This window comes from Nymphaea colorata, chromosome 10 (assembly GCF_008831285.2).
Source record: "Nymphaea colorata isolate Beijing-Zhang1983 chromosome 10, ASM883128v2, whole genome shotgun sequence".
Lineage (NCBI taxonomy): Eukaryota > Viridiplantae > Streptophyta > Magnoliopsida > Nymphaeales > Nymphaeaceae > Nymphaea > Nymphaea colorata.
In genome coordinates, this window is record NC_045147.1 from 2361948 (window position 1) to 2379739 (window position 17792).

The 17792-nt window shown below is 38.7% G+C and overlaps 1 protein-coding gene across 4 annotated transcripts; it reads right to left on the reverse strand.

The window, feature by feature from the left end:
- Positions 1-395: 395 nt before the first annotated feature.
- Positions 396-15536, reverse strand: LOC116262236 (cyclin-dependent kinase E-1). Of its 4 annotated transcripts, none has more exons than XM_031641402.2 (16): positions 14991-15533; positions 13170-13280; positions 11384-11487; positions 11247-11289; positions 11064-11162; positions 9676-9745; positions 9300-9394; positions 9111-9144; positions 8951-9035; positions 8788-8865; positions 8567-8614; positions 7896-7928; positions 7708-7816; positions 7046-7234; positions 6896-6968; positions 396-848 (listed from the first exon to the last, which is right to left on the reverse strand). In XM_031641402.2, exons 1-15 carry the CDS (start codon positions 15192-15194, stop codon positions 6897-6899), a joined length of 1374 nt encoding a protein of 457 aa, XP_031497262.1. In that variant the 5' UTR covers positions 15195-15533; the 3' UTR covers positions 396-848; position 6896. The 4 variants fall into 4 exon arrangements, 3 of the variants coding, with proteins under 3 accessions (XP_031497262.1, XP_031497261.1, XP_031497260.1); XM_031641401.2 differs by having other exon boundaries at positions 396-898; XM_031641400.2 differs by having other exon boundaries at positions 396-901.
- Positions 15537-17792: the final 2256 nt, after the last annotated feature.

A 17792-nucleotide genomic window follows, 5' to 3' on the forward strand; every position in this document is an offset into this window, starting at 1 on the left:
TGCCAATGAATCCAACGAGTTGGCTGACCATAATAGTAACAAAACTCAAGAGGCAAGTTTTAGGTTGCGAGATGCATGCGCAAGAGCATGTAAAGAATAAACGAACTATATAGGTCGTTCTTTGCGTGCCAACATGTCTTTTCATGTCCAACTTTTTTGTTTTCTTTAAAACAAGTTCCAAGGAAGACCAAAATAAGCAGCGGTTACCCCATAGATACATCTTCTTAACTCGACGGTATACCTACACCATTGATATTGCAAGAGTGATGCCCATGAAGTCTAAACCATAATTTGCTTTCACGGCCGATCCCTTTTAAGGTCTGCTCACAGCTACCTCGAATGGTATGATTTTTCATCAACAGCAGAAGCCGGAGACACATCCTTGCAAGGGCGAATATAGGGAATTAGTTGAGATATTTATACTTGCACCAGAGTTCCGACATTTTTTTCTACATTTTTTTCAGGTCCAAGCATATTACAACCCAATGGGTAGATAAATGGTATTTGGAGATGGAATCAACGGCCACATGCTTCAAATGGCAGCACCGAGTAGCCAGTCACAGCAGACCATTCAATTTGTGTTTTCAAGATCATCCGAGCAAATATAAAACGCAAAACTGCCTCCTCAATCCAGCACTTCCTCAATCAATGCATGTTGAAAGAATTTTCGCTGGCAGGCAACAGTATAGTGGCAACGGACCGAATTTCGTTATCCATCAATGCATAGTCAAATGGAGATGATTACTGCACTAGCTTTCAACACGAACTGACCGAGATGTTACCAAACAAGAAGTATGGCCAGCACAGCTTCCCGCCCAGTTGCCTGATTAATGAATTATGAAACAAAGCTTCATCCTCGAAACAAGAATACGGAATATATTAAGCCTCTTTGAAGGTGCTGCTGAGGAGAAACAGAATAAAGATGGTAAGCCATTTTCAGAAGGTACTGCTCTAACTCTTCAGATGTATGAGAAATAAGAGACCAGAAACAGATCACATGCAAAACTGTGTTAACCAGGACTCAAATGGGTTGCAGATTCCGATTGAAAAAAGCTCAATACTGTCATTGTGTGTGTGGGGTAGGTAAGAATTCAATTTCATGAAATAAAAAAATAAACAGCATTTGCTCGTTCGAGCACAGAAACTGATTGGCGTGCTATGGCTTATGGAAAGATCTCTTGGTTTTATTGTCGTGCTATGGCTTATGGAGAGGTCTCCTGGTTTTGTTTTCTTTCATCATATACTAAGTCATCAACTACGACGCCCTTAAATTATATTCTTTTGACAGCATCAATGTGAATAGTCATTTGTGCATGCATAAATTGTGGCACTTGATTAACCGCAACATTTGGTTAACTATAATACATGCGGCCTAATAAAGGTCAAACCCTTGGAGCAAACGTCGGTCATATTTTGAAAAAAGTTGCAATTTTATAAGAAAAGAGGAAGACCTTTTTATCACAGAAATATTGCAATATGTTCAAAACATAATAAAAATAAATTTTATGATTATTTTGCCCTCAAAAATATTTTTCCTTTTCTGTTTTTTTTTTGTAATTTTAATAACTATTTTGGGTCTTATCAAGATTTTTGCAAAACAATTAGTAGAAAAGCCATGTCACCTGGGTGAGGGTATAGGTGTAAGAGTAGACTCAGACCAATTTCAAAAGATTTGAGTGCGGGAATGTGAAGATCAGATTCAAACCAGTGTGGGAATGTGAAGGTTTGAGTTTAGCCTTAATTGCTTTGTGTGCTGCTTTTGTTCTTTTTTCTTTCTTTCGATTCACGTTCTATCCTTTCTTGATTTCCATGGGGATTAAAGCAAGAAATTCTAATCACTGTGTCAGATTGGTATCCAAGGTCAAGGTTTTTCCTTCATTCTTCAACATGACAAAAAAAATTGAGGAATGACTCATAGAAACAAGAAAGGAAAAGGAGAACAAGAAGAGAAAACCAAAACAGGTAATGAAAATCACATGATGCGGATGTTCAAGATGATGACACAAATGCAAACAAATTTTATTTGTATCACTAAAAAAAATGCAAGATTCATGAAAAAATTAATGTGTTTGGTGATAGTACTGGGTAGATTAAAAATGATCCTTTAACTGAAATGTGGAATATCGGTATCTCTCAAGGGAAAACAACCACCACACCAGACCAAAGCAAAGCGCTTCTAAGAGAAGACTTTCATTGCCCCATGATAACTTGGCGTGTGATGGGGGAGTCATCCCTGCAGAAGCCATGCTCTTGAAAGGTCAGCACTGGCAAGTTGGAAGAACTCAGCTGCAGCTGGTGTAGAAATTTTCGCCCTCTAGGTCTTTACAAACCTGCAATGTTGATTGTCGGCAATGGAGGAGACCGGCTGTTGCATTCAGAGGTTGAATATTACACAGTGGGAAGATTTGGGAACCCATAACTTTCAGCAGGACAAGGCAGCAGTGGGGGGATCGACCCATCAGTGATGCCACCAGCCACATTTTTTTCCCTCTGTAGCATATTCCCAAGACTACAAGCCCACAGGAATTCCCATGCACACCCTACGAACAGCCAATGCTTTTCAAGAAAATCCCACAGAGGGGTTTTATTTATGCCTATGGCACCTCCAAGAAGGGCAGAAGGTGGTCCAACCAACGGGAGAGACCCACCAGCCAACTGCTTGTGGGCAGCAGCTAGCAAGTAGTAGCCTGCCAACTGTTCCAACAGACACAGTGATAGGGCTTCACCAATCTCTGAATCACTTGGGCTCAGGTTCCTCAATGGGTCCTGGTTCATCTATGAGCTGGCTCTCATGGGGAACCTGCTCGTTTAACAAACAGAGCACAATTTGGTGCCAGGGAGTAAGTGCTCGAAGGGAGTGGAGATTCTTCCGTAAAAGCAGTGGAATGATAGGGGGAGGCCCCTGTGACCCTTGATAAGGTCGTCGCCGGCGAAGGGTAATGACGGTGGATTCTGTAAGCATGGATGGCGATAGCTGTCGCGCCGGGGATTCTGGCCCGTTGACGTATGTTGCAGAGCGTGCGACTCCATATCCTCAAAGTGCCACAACCACAGTAAGGATCAAAGACATGCAAGGACCCTTGAAACAAACCCATAAATCTTCCAACCTCACCATTTGTTTTCTAGTTTATCTCTCTCTCTCTCTCTTCGCCTCTTGCTGCATGTGGTTTTGTTGTTGCAGGTTTTGTAGGCTGATACTGCGTTGAGATCCTAAGCGGAATTACAAAGTTCCAACATTGCAAGTTGCTGCTCCGATCAAAATCGTGAGAGCTTTCAACATTGGCATGGACTCGATTCTTGGGATTCTAGGACTCAGACCAAGTTCACCTATTGAAACCCAACCTATCCCCACTGCCACCTGCTCTTGCCTGGTTCACTCTTGACCCATACTCAAAACTTATTTTCTAGTCCAAATACCGAACCCCAGACCGTTCCATACCCAAATCAGATCAAAACAGTACTTTGTTTGTTTACCTCAAAGCTCAGTTCAGGGTCCTACCCGTTCTAATTTTGGTCCTATGTTTAGTTTTTTATTATATTTTTATATACTTTTCATTATAAATATCCATTTATATAACTAATTTATATATGTTAAATATCTTTTAATAATTTAATTAAAACCAGGTCGAGCTGGCCAGTTCCAGGACTGGACCTCGATGGTCAGGCAAGGGCCTCAAGCAGGCCCGAGCCCACCTTTGGATAGGGCCAGGTCGGCCCGACGCCCAGCCCTAGCAATAAGGCACCAAAAACAATTTATCCAAGGCACCAAGGCCCTCAGTCAAAGCTAATATCACAGCAGCAAACAACCTATAAAGGGGCACAAGACCAACAAAGAATCAAACAACTAAATGGAAGACATATTGTATGGGTGAAAGAAATAGGTTGTAAACAGCCACACCAAAAAATATATTACAAGCTATGTCACGCACACTCCTCAAAAAAAAGGCAGCACCCCCATCAACGTGATGCGTGTGATGCGGACCTCAGTAAGGGCCCACACCCTTTACGATCCTCGGCCTGCATCCTTCAGTAGACACCATCAATCGAGCCTCAGGAGGAGGCTAAACTCAGCAACAGCAACAGCCGAGAGCAAACCGGCCAACTTAGCGACACTCGGCAGCCCTCGACCAAGACAGCAGACCATCCAAGAAGAGCTCGGGCCAAAGCGGAGTAGGCGCCCTCAGCTCGAGCTGAGCTTGGTCCAAGGGCATCTCAGGGCCAAACAAATGCACATTCAGGACAGGTGCCCTCTACTGTGTGCATGCAGGGAGCACCGAAGCAGCACTCCACGTGTTGGATCTTCATCAGCACGAGGCCAGCACATGCTTGCCACACGCTATCCACATGCCTTACCCCAAATGGCAAGCCACTTCAGCAGCGGGATCGGGGACAAGCACACACCACCTCATAGTGAAAGGCTAGCTCCACGTTTTTAACCGCCAGAGTGAGCAGACCAATAGAAGCACCAGATCTCCCTCTACTCGGCACCTCATAACCTAGACCAATCAAATTTGAGCATTTGAATTTCGAGAATTCCTATGGCTTGTGAGTTGTGTGAGCCTTCTATATTTGGTACATCCCATAAAAAACTTGTTTTTTCCTTATTCTTTCATTATGCAAGTTATGGAATGAGATTTGTTTAATGTAAACCCTAAATTTCTCTCTCTCTCTCTTCTTCTTCTTCATCATGCATCCTTGGAGGAGCATCACCATCGCCGCCCCTTGCTTTTGTCGCCATTCCTCCCATATGGAGGTAGTCCGCCGCCGCACGCTTTGGTCCGCTCGTCGCAACTCTGCCCCAGCCATAGAGCTCTTCGGTAGGTGAGGAACCTCACGACCCATCTTAGTAATCCGGCCCTTGCCAATGGGCTCCCCCACGTTCTCACAAGGTTAGGCTACGATCCAAGCATCACTTGCCATATTGAGCCAATTAAACAATGACTTGGCTACCGAAAGGAGAAGTCCTGGCCACCGCTTGGCTGTCAGGCGAAACTATGGAGACAACCAACTGTGCGCCAATCATGACCCTCCAATAAGATCTCTGATCACCCTTTCACTTTCTCATTTGTGGTTTGGATTGGCGCCCGCACCCTTTCTCTTCCTCGATCTGCCCGGCACCGTCCTATCTAGCTGCGGACGCTGGCCTCTGGTTGCTACTCACGTGCGCCTGATCACCCAATGTCCTGCCACTGCCAAACTGCTAGAGCTGCCTTGGCACTAGCCGGCACCCTTTTGGTACAGGTACAGAGAATTTTCAAAAAGCTTGGGTACGAGGGTACGGCTATATATATATATATATATATATATATATATATATATATATATATTTGTAACTTGATTTTTACTTGTTTAGTTGCTTATAGCTTATGAGAAATTTAGTATTTATGATGGGAGTTTTATTTAGAAGTTATATTAAAGTTACTTAGAAATCAAAATACAGAAATTTTTTGTCAAATCCTTTCTTAATACAATTTTTAAATTGCACTGTCTATCTCTCTTTCTCCTTTATTATGCCTTTTTTTATTTAATTTTCATTATTATAGCATGAAATATGCAATTAACAATCATGTTTTTATGCAGTAGGTTCGTAAATTTGCTGTCTATCTCTCTCCCCTTTATTTGATTTTTTAATTAAACTTCATTATGGCATTAAATATGCAGTTCACATTATTATTACAGCATATTCATTACTACAGAATTAAATATAGAGTTAACATTTATTATTACTGTATTAAATAGTATTTAAAAAACCTAAATTTGGTCAAAAAAAGACTCCGTCATCTTTGATCGAATCTTAACACGGATATGTATGGTCTTGGGTATGTAAAGTTGTAAACCATAACGGATACAATTTTGACCTTACCCAGCATCGTAACGGTACCCCTACCGGTACCATACCGGGTCAGTATGGGTACCATGCACCCAAGTTTTTTGGAATGTACTTAGGGCTGGGCATCGGGCCGAATACCCGGTGCTCAGTCCGATCGGGCCCAGGTTTGGGCCCAAAAAAACCGGCCCGATTAAGGCCGATATCTTATTAATATTATTTTTATTTTAATAATAGCATATATTTTATTATTTAAAATTATTTTATATAAAAAAATTATTTTACATTTAAAAAAATACATTTTTTTAACCGAGTTGGGATGGCCCTGGGCTCGGGTTTCGGGCTGCGGGCCAACCTGAGCCCGACTCTTATTGGCTCGGAATGCACAGGCTTAAATGTACTGTACCCACACCCAGCGGGCCTGCGCCCATGTGACATAGGTTACATGGGCATCTATACAAGTTAGTAGGAATCTGTTGGAGAACCCAACTGTTAGAAATAAAGCTGTCGGGGACTCCAATGTCTCTAACAAAAATAAATATAAAATATAAAGAAATACAAACGAAGTACAAAAATACAAAAAGCTCCTGTATACAAGTATACATCAGATTAAATATATGTATAGAAATCTGAAAGTCATACACGTACATACATTCTAACAACATAGACATATCCTTTTCTTACGAGTCTGAAACTCTTTCTACCACTACTTATGCTAGGACTCAGGACACCTGACAATAAGTTTGATCCAACTTGGTCCACAGCTCCATGCCGGTCAGGGATGCCAAGGAGTCAGTAGGACAATGTATGCAGCCACTTATGGTTTGGTCCTTTTTGTCCATGCAAAATCATCAAGTTTTCTCACAGGTGTAAATAAAACAGGCTCTTTCAATAATTCTATTTTAAACAAATGTATGCTTATGAAATCCTGATTAACCCATCACAAGTCCACAAAGATCATGGCTATCAACAAATGGGAGAATCAGTATCTTGAATATCAAGCTGCTAGTGTCCAAGAAAGAGAAAGAGTACACGTTGATATAACAAGAAATGTATCAACTAGCATACCTCAAAAGCGTCTGGATTTCTGCTGCGGATATCCTGGATTTTGCATTCCCATCCCCGGTTCTTTCCTTCTCAGCTGTCAAAGAACATTGTGTGACTACTCTTAGAATGCATTATCAAGAAATATGGTATTGAGGTAAGGTTATCATTTACCTGTTGAGCCTGTGCTGCTGGTCCACGCTGCAATGGAAGGTTGTTAGGATTCAAGCCAGCCATGCCTGCTTGAGATGCCAAACTAAAAGCTGGCATTCCTGCATTTTGCATCCTCTGCATGCCAACCATCACTGGACGACCACCAGGCCTATTGACAGCTGCAGCCATATGTGCATTTCCTGCAGGTACCTGATCGCATGAATCAATGATTCAATATCAATGGAAAACCAAACTATTGCCAATTTCATCCTGGCCAAAAGTCCATTGTTAAATAAACAGATTGTGCAAGGGCAGAGTTTTCATAATCATGTGTAAGGTAGTTAGTACTCAGTACTGTATTATAAACTAACCACTACAACGATCTATATCAACAGGTCACATAGAGATGTAACTTGGAATTTTTTCTCTTCTATTGTTGCTTTGTGCATTTATTACCAGGAAAAACATGTGATTATCAAGTATCTATGATTTCCACTAATTTGTGTGCCTGTGTTTGCTCCTGGATGTGCAATTCTGCATCCCTAGGTAAGTTCTGTTTAATACTTAAGTTCTGGAGCACATACCACGTGATTTATGCAACAAGATAAGAACTTCTCACAGGGAGCAGTTTAGAGGAAAATAAATAAGATTAACAAATGCATGTGAAATAAATGTCAAAGTACCGGCGGAACATGCTGAACGCTTGTTGTCCCTTCAAAATCTATAGCTGTGTCCACTGGACGAGCAGAGTAGTTAACGACTTTGTCCCCAGGTTGGGTAGAAACAAGTGCACTGAACATTCATTCTACATATTAATTCAATGCCCCCTCAAATTGCAATTGTAACATGCAACAGCAAAAATGGCACTTACTTGCGCCCTGGTAAAGGATCCACCCGAAAATACCTAAGCAAATGCAAAAAAAAAGCCTTAGTAGAATTTCTGAAAGACAAATAATTACTTGACACTAGCAAGATGGATCACAGTCCAAAAGATTTCAATCTATTCTCAGAACTGAACATTGTATTTTCTTCTTGGTATATTGGTTAATGTCATATGCGAATCAAGGACTGTTCAATGCTGCTACCTCTTTGAGAAGTTTGACAGAGATTGGCTGATATAGGTATGCATATCTAAGTTATCCATGTGGTGTTGTGGCCCTTAAGTAGCAAACAGCACGAAAATTGGGATTCAATTCAATTATCCAGCCTAACTTAATCGGCAATTATCTAAGCTGAATATCCCATGTTTCTATCAGAACATGTCAGGCTATTAGGGTTTCCAACTCCAAAAGAGAGATTTAACATAAATTTTCCAAACACAACAGGAATTATATTAGAAAGATAAAAATGTTCAGCTTTATTGTCTCAATAACTCCTGCCAACAGATTCAGAAACACAAACCAATTGGTGTTTGGAGGCTGTGTTGGTGGAGAAGAACCATATGCAGAAGTATTGGATACAATTTAATATAAATTAAAGAAAAAAATCAAGGATTTTCACGTTATATATCAAAGATGTGAAAGTAAAAGAGAAAAACATTACTCATGCTCTAAAGCTTGTGCTGCTGTAATTCGTTTCCGTGGATCATACCTACATATGAAATAAACAGGTAAACATCCAAGAAACAATGTTAGCCTGAAACAAAGAGTTTTCATCTTTTTAAGATAAAGAAAAAAAAGAACACCAGTAACAGATTTTAATATCATGGGGCCTTCAAATTACAAAAAAAATTCAACCGATCATATGTAAGAGGAATAACATACTCAAGCATTTTGGAGAGTAGGTCATATGCAGGACTTCTCTGAGGAAGATTGACAATGTTATGCAGACCTGGATTATCGCTGCCACAAAGCACAACAAAAGTGATAACCAAGCAAGTCTGTAGGAAGCACAATTGAGTTGTATTTTGCTCATATTGCAACATACTATTTATGTCCTTGAATATGTTGCTGATCTTGTTGCCAATGAGGTAGATTAACCAGATTAGGCCATCTTTCTTGGGTGGGATGACCTATAAAAAATATAAGGTCAATATTACACATGCAATGAAGACACAAAGCAGGTAGTGCAAGATAACTTATGCTACCTAACACCTTGAATATCTTGTCAAGTTGATCAACCTGCATGAAACAAATGATGCATTGTAAGAAATGTAGCAAATAGCAAAAAATGCAACAGGGAAGCAAGAAATGGTTAAGGAACATAATAAATCGATTCAAAGAATATTGTTAACCCCAAAAAAGCAGAAAGCATGATAATAGAGTGACCGATGCACCTGGAAAGGATTAGGTGTTGATTTACTCTCCACCCCTTGAAACAGCGGTTTTAAGGTAAGCAGTTCTGCAAAAATACATCCAACAGCCCACATATCTTTCCATAGATTAAGGATTGATTGCAAACACTATGAGTTCCAGAACAAAATGGAATCTGAAAAGAACCCCATAACTTATACATGATTTCTGCAAAAGACTACAAACTTAGACCAGCTAATGGCCCACATATCTGACGATGGTTTAAGGAACCATTCCAAACGCTATGAATTCTAACATAAAACAAAATCAATAAAGAGTCCCAAAACATGCACAAGATAGCCACTAAAAATAGAATATAACACACAAACTAGATCATAAAAATATTTTCTGACTGGATACCCACAGCACTTGTATAATGTTTGGCCCCAAGAAGCAGCTCTGGTGCACGATACCAAATAGTTACAACAACCTGTAAAATGAAGCACTTCCAACTATTAAACCACCCAACAAAAAAAAAAAAAGGTTTAGACTTCGCTTATATCATATGCAGAAAGCATTGGGGTTTATGACATACATCTCCAACCCAAAAGAAGTAAACGCTCATCTCTAAACGTATTAGAAACATCAAATATCCATCAGCTATAAATTAAAGACAACTTCATCTTCCACCTCTTCTTGAGGAAAGATGAAAGAAAAAAGTAATGATGCCATAACATGCAGAAGGCTCTGAACTGGGGCAGCTAGGGTTGTCTGTATCAGGAGACAAGCTGGTAAGCAGCCAAACAATGGGCCAGTTGTTTCCCTACTTTCCCTTTACGCCAGTTCTTAGACATTGGATGGCTGAAAAAATAGACCAGCTACAACTACACCAGTGACACTAGACCACACCAGTGACACTAGACCATCCATTTTCCACCCAACAGGCTGCTGGAGGATGGTTAGTATTCTTGGTATTCTTGGCTTGTTTCTGAATTTTTTTAACAAAAAATTATGCCCCAGAGCTTTGGCCCCAGTCATCCACAAAAAGGCCTTTACTTAATTACACTTCATGTTAAAATGTTTTTCAAGAAGCTATTCATGCATAAAGTGAAGATATGGAAAGTGGAAATCATTCTAATGCAATTACCACTCTGCTGGTTACAATTGAACTGGCACTTAATCCTGCTATGTTCAATTTTTCAACCATTGGTAAGTCCCAGTATATCCATTCTATCCCCCCTACCCATGCCTATCTACTGATTATGGTACACAACTTTCATTATACAATTACAGCCTATTTTTGTAGCTAAAACTCATGTTTTACTACATAAAGGCCAAAGCACCAGCCTCTGGTGCAACAGCAAGATCAGCTTGACTTGGAGTGGTAGTGATATAGTGTAGCAATAGGCATTAGGCAGCAACTAGCTTTGTTAGTTATTCCACTAGGAACCACAGAACTTTTGGTACGTCGCTTTCATGCATTTTGTCAACAGATTATTTGTTGAAGTGCTAAGACTTATCATAAAAGCACCTCACCCTCAACATAAGCAAATGAAGCAGTTGACTGTGAAACCTAACATATGCAGAATTAAAAATACAGTCTCAACCAAGACACACCACCATAAGACATGGTGATACCATTACTCTGGCAAAGGTCCCTTTCAATATTAGTTTATATGAGCAAACCTTACAGAATTGAAATAGTGTGACCTGCTTTTGCCTAAAAAACCTACCCCAGACTAATGTACAAATATACAAAGCAAAGCTAATCTGTAGAAATCTATTCTAAACAGAAGTAGAAACCTCACCCCATTTTCATACAAAGGTTTTATTGGAGCTTGGTAAATTCTAGCGAGCCCAAAATCAGCAATTTTAACTACTCCATGTTCTTCTCCATCCCCCATAACCTGTCATGAAGGTTCAATTTGAAAAGTGCATAAGAGGAGATTTTTTTATCACTATTGAGATGGATGCAGTAATTGGAATCATACCAGGATATTAGATGGCTTAAGATCTCGATGTATGATCCAGTTGCTGCACAATTTTTTTAGTTAAACATATTTGTGGACAATTGACAAAAGCCCCCATGAAATACCAAAAAAAGATAAAGTAAAAATATTCCCAATACCTGTGAAGATAGTTCAGTCCATTAAGCAACTGCCAGAGCAACGACTTGACAGTGTATTGATTGATAGAATGGTTGACTTTTTCTCTGTGGTGCCTGATGATTTCCTAAAATAGGCAAAACAACAACAGAACAGAGACAAGATACCTCTGATTGAATCATATTAAAATATCCATCTTCTCAAAAAAATTGTAAAGTACAAATTGTGTTCTCATTTTCCATCTTTAAACTTGTAGTTGTACTGTGAAGTGAAATCGTCAAAAGCTTGGCACACCATTGATTAGAAGAACATTCAAACAAGCAGGATGAAGGAAACATATTTGCTAAAGACCCTACAGGATGAACCCCTTTAGGCTTTAACAGACTTTCCCCTAGATAAGTATGCCTCGGTATGGTATATCACGATAAGTGTTTATGTATGTGCTGATTAAGAACAGTAGTTACCTCATACGGTAGAAAAACAGAATGTAGAAACTAAAACAACACATTTAGACCTATCAGCACAGATTTCTTACATAGACATTATAAATACACATCACCTATTTGTATTCCCGCTCCAGCTCACAAATCATCCCAAGTTTTAAACAACTCAAATATCGAAAAGAATGTAATTATAGAAGAGAAAAAAGATATTTTGTGAAATAATCTTTGGTTTGCTTACTATGATGTGTCTCCTCTAGCTATAACATCCTATGTGTAGGAACAGCTAAGGAATAGCCTGAAATAATTTCGCACAACAATGCCCTATATACAGTCAGGCCCAATTACATCCATGTCTATTGCTTTGCAACTGTCTAATATGCAGAAATAAAGAAAGCTAATAAGTTGGTTGCATTTTGTCAGATCAGTCAGTACTGAGTTAAAAATTATCTTGGAATCATGTCCAATTCTCATAACTAAGGTCCAAGACATGAAGATATGTGTTTCTCAGGGAAGCTAACTTGTAATATTTCATGCATGAGCATGGCTTGAGGACAGTCTCATACCTAAGCAAATTACCAACAAAGGACTGAATATATACTTAAGCTCCAACACAACATTGCATCTTGATTTGTAAACCTTTTAGGTGTCAAACTAAAGCAAGCTGTAAAGGCAAGCTGCAATCGAACCTTTTTCTATGCAAGGACTTTACACAATTGTCATGTGAATTATATGCACACACCAAGCTAGTTACCATATTTCCAAGAAGTCATCAAAAGTAATTTGGTTCAGTGTTATATTCATGGTCTTGTTATCTTTCTTTCTTTGTCCTTTCTAGCTTGTGACTGAAACCTTGGATGAATTTAGGCACTTAAGTATGCATGCATTAGATTTATTATAAATAAATAATCAATTAGTTGACTAATTCCAGTAAATTACATCATAAAACTTTTGAAAAGAACACAAATGTGATAAAATAAATCAATATTTTTCATAAATTCCCCAGTAAATTAATCTGCATTTGCTTTGGCTGACTGACTGACGGTGAACTCTCATCAATCTGTTTAATATGGAATTAAAAAAATGACAATTTCATATGCCATCCTCTACAATAGCTTCATATGCACCACATTTTTCATCTCAATAATTTTTCCTCTTATCAAGGCTAACATTTCAATCTGGCTAGGGAAATGATTTAGTTGAAGTTCAGGATTCAATCTATGTGTCGTGTACGATGTGCACAGCAATATAATCACTCCATTTAATATATACCATAACTTTTTTTTCCCTCCAAATGCAAAAAAGATGGTATCAGAAACAAGAAAAGGAAAGGAAATAAAGGAAACATGTAGCAGTGGAGCATACTTACATAAAGATCGTGCTCAGCATAGTCAAATGCAAGATACAAGGACATGTCTGAGGGATTAATGTGCACATTTACAAGCTTGACTACATTTTCATGGGATATTTCCCTAAGCAACTGCACCATTAGTACAATAGAAAGTCAGAAATCTGTTTGCTTCAAATAACAACACAACAAACAAGAACAACATGAGAACAGACAAAACTAATCCCAAAACACCAGTTATGGTTCTCAAAGCCTCAGAAAGATGAAAATAGTGAACAAAAAGCAAGTTGCAGAGATGCATAGCATTTCTTTAGACATGTAAAACATCCAATACAAACTATAAAAACAATGGTATCACCGAGACACAGCAATGGAGGAGGAAAGCCTGCATAAATTTTGAAAAAAATCAACTTTTATAAACTTTTTCAAAAACTCCTTTTGACCTTCTCAGATTCTCATAAAACAGTACTCAAACCTTGCCAATCAAAATAAACCCCCCACCCACACCACCTCCCCCCCCCCCCAACCAAGGGTAAACCTTCTGGCTTTGCCCCCGTGTTAGCATATCAGTCTCAAACATTGGAAGCAACGCGTATTCAAGTTTATCAAATTCTTGAACAAGAAAGGCATCAGGAGTGAGAAAAGCTATGTTTAGAAAAAAAAAAGACATTTACAGGAAAAGGCAGAAACTAAGTTCAGGACACTTTAGTGGGGTCCCATCAAGAACATGATTCAACACTATATGCCTACGTATATACCTTTCGTATAATCAAGTGATGAACTACCCATTGCAGGCCCTTTCTAGATGGTTTCAGGAACTCTGCCCTAACAAATTTGTCTTGGAATGACATTAAAAATTGGTTATTTTGCGTTTAAGATAATTTAGGAAGCCGAAAACTATGGAAGCAACATGAAGAACTAACGAGGAAGTGATATGGGCTGATTCCAGATAGATTCCACTTAGAACTAGGATCCCTACTTATTCTACGTAGCTTGAGTAACTATGGGCTGAAGTGCACCAATAAAAGGGAAATTTGGCCAGATACCATAAATGGAAAATACATAAAACTATTAAAACATATGATATACAACACTTGTTTCTCGTCAAAAGTTGGTGTCGCATAAGACCACTGACCCACCAAATGAAGTCTTAAGGAAAGTTAAGATGAAAAAAACTACGTAACTCCAATATAACCTGAATGCACCAAATTCATCACAAGCTGCCCCATGAGAGAGAAAAACAAATTGCACGACTCAGCCATTTCAACCTGCAGATTATACTATAGTACTTACCGTTTGCAACTCAATATACTCAATTGGTTTCCTGTCTAATACAACAATCCAAAAGAAACTTAGTCCCTTCTAAAAATAGTGCCCTTTGAATTAATTTTACCCATACAAAACTAGACAAAATGCAAATTCGCAATGTAGTCCTGGATTTATATCCATCACATTCTCATTCATGCACACGAATTTTGGCAATCAAAGGCACCTCCAATCAACATAGAAAAACGAAAATACTTTTACTTGAAGCTCCATATCTCCAACAAGAAGCAATTTTCTGTTTTCTCCCTCTATTTTGAGAGCCTTCGGCACACTTGGTAACATCACCTGGCTCCTCAGTTACTCAATTTAAACAGGGAAACCATTAAGAGCAGAACCAAACTTTCCCTTAGATGACAATGAAGGGAGAGAGAGAGAGAGAGAGAGAGAGTCCCAGGAACAAAAGGGAAAAAACCCAAAAGCCCAAAAAATCGCTGCCCATCCATCCTAGATCAGCGAACGAACATCACCCGGCGACGTATACGAAGATATCAAAGAGAGGGGGAAATGGGATCATACCATAATCTCACGAATTGCTGTGGGGGAAACGCCATCCCCGTCCTTGGAGGTCTTGAACTTCTTGATGGCGATGCATTTGCCGCGGTTGCTCTGCAGCTTGCTCTTGGCGAGGAAAACGAGACCATACGTCCCCTCTCCGATCTTGCCGATGACTTCGTATTGCTGCAGCCACGCAGGTTTGTTCCCCCTCGCCCCATCTCCCATTCTCCTCCCCCCGCCACTGCTCCCGCCCCCTCCCCACACCAGATAAGAAAAGACAGGACGGCCCCTTTCCTGGCCCTTCGTCTTGACGGCAACTTTGACCTGGCCCTTAGTCTCGTCGGCAACTGCAGAAAGGATCGGAAACAAGAGAAAGAAGGAGGAGGTCGGAAAAAAAAAGGACGGCGGGGGGGCGGCCGATTCGGGTCCCGGCAACCGACGCGTGCAGGCTTATGCGATGGGCAGAGATCAAAGCCTGCCCCGTTGGACCACTTCACAGCCGTCCATCTTGCCTAGGTGCATCTGGTCGTAAGGCGTTTTTGTCCGTGATACTTTTAAAAAGCAGCCTCGCGTTCACTCCATTACGGCTTCCTTCGTTAAATAAACGAAGTGGGGTTGATACCGTGATCGATGTAGATATGGCACGCAACTAGCAAAGTAAATAACAAATATCGATGAAATATCAAATATGGGATAATATTTATAAGATAATAAAATATTTATGAGATAATGAAGAACAAATGTAAGAGATAATATCAAATATAAGTATGGGATAATATTTAATAGATAACAAAAAATTTATGAAATAATGAGATAATGAATGAATGCATGAGATAACGTTAAACATAAGTATAAGATAATAAAATATTTATGAAATAATAAGATAATGGACGAACAATTGTATGAAATGATGTCAAACATAAGAGATAATGTTTATGAAATAACAAAAAATTTACAAAACAACGAGACAACGTTAAACATAAGCATGAGATAATGTTTATGAGATAATGTTTACGAGATAATAAATTATTTATATGATAATAAAATAGCTGACGAATGTGTGAGATAACACTAGACATAAATATGAGAAAATGTTTATGAAATAATGAGATAACTCTATAAGCGAGACAAAAAAACAAAAACGCTTTTTATTGCTTTAAAGGGGTATATTGGTCATGACTATATGCATATATGAACTAACAAGTTTTACTTTTATCGAATTTCTAAATATTATTTTATGGTTTTCATTCTTATTCTCATGAAAAATTTGTATTAATAATGAGTTTTTTTTTGTTATAATTAAAATGGTGCATGAAATTACATATACTGAGATGACGTGTATAAGCAGCTTTAGTTGATACATGGGCAGCAGAACAATTGCACAATCCAAAATTTTTCGTTATGGAACACTGTTGTAGAAATTGGAACAATATAGATAATGAAGTAAATAATTATAAGACATTTTATATAAAAATAAATAAATATTTTGTTGTTGGCACGAGCAATCATATGTAGCTTAGATAAGGCAGCAAAAGCCTCTCCCTTACCTTTTGTTTTTGGGTTTAGGCTTTATTGAGGATTCAAAAAACTGTGATGCCACCTTTTGCAATTCATAAGAATAACACTTGCTATAATTGAACCAATGACATGTTTCTATAACAGTCGGCTTGACCAATTACATTATACACCTTAGCGTTTATTGCAATTATTTAAAAAGGTGACAAACTAGCTTTTAAAAGTAGAAAACTAGTTTTTGAGATAGCTATTGATATGACAGATGGACATGAGAGTGAACCCTACACCCCTTGAAATCATCACATAAATCAAATTAATGAAGTATTTTTTTGTGAAATTTCACTTTATCAAAATGTAATATTGAGAATAATTTGGTAGGAAAATGTATATTAAGACTCTTTTCTAAGCATATATATATTTCTTTAATCATCACAAACTTAATGGCTTTTCATGAAAATAATTTGAATTTAAGCAGTACCATATAAGCAATGATAACCAAGTGAGTAGCATATCGATATTCCGTTTAAAATATTTTTTAGTAGTAGTTTTAGTTACTTGACTCTTATGATATTCCTTCTGATAAGATGCATTATATATCTATTACCAAAACCATTTCTACCTAACGGGCATCCTCAAGTAGAAGGTCGCCATTTCAACTCATGCGTAAGTAATGTTTTTGAAACTTGTAATTGGCTCAACTTGTTCTTAGGAAAGTGCACTGCGAGCTTTCTTGGGCTTTGACTCTGGTTGGACTTTCAAGCTCAAGACAGCATACTATGACCGAGCAAAGCCCATAACCCCTCGGCTTGGTGACTCTATGGGAAGTTGAAACCAACACTCCGTGCCCATCCTTCCCCCCTCCTCCTACTCTCAGGGTCTAGAGCTGCTTCTTTGCATACATTACTATCGAAACTATGAGTAATGATCTCGGTGAGATTGGGTCAGACCTAGAAGCTAGCATGGCTTGTCGCACGTAGATGCACTGCAACATCTTCTTCATTGGATATACACCACCAATCTATAATCACACATTCACACATTTAGGTAGATATCTTGAATGGACTATATATCTTGAATGGCTATAGTCATATGCAATATTTTAAAAATATGCACGTTTTTATACTTAAAATACAAAAAGAAACATGAACATCAAATTCATGTATAAGCAATGAAATTATTTTTAAATTGACTATCCACAGCCTTGCTTAGATATGCAAAAGCAAAAAAAAATGATATTGTTTTTCTCCACAAATATACTAGCAGTGAGTGTTGAGGACCGCAACCCGAAGTCAGTGAAACCACTACCCT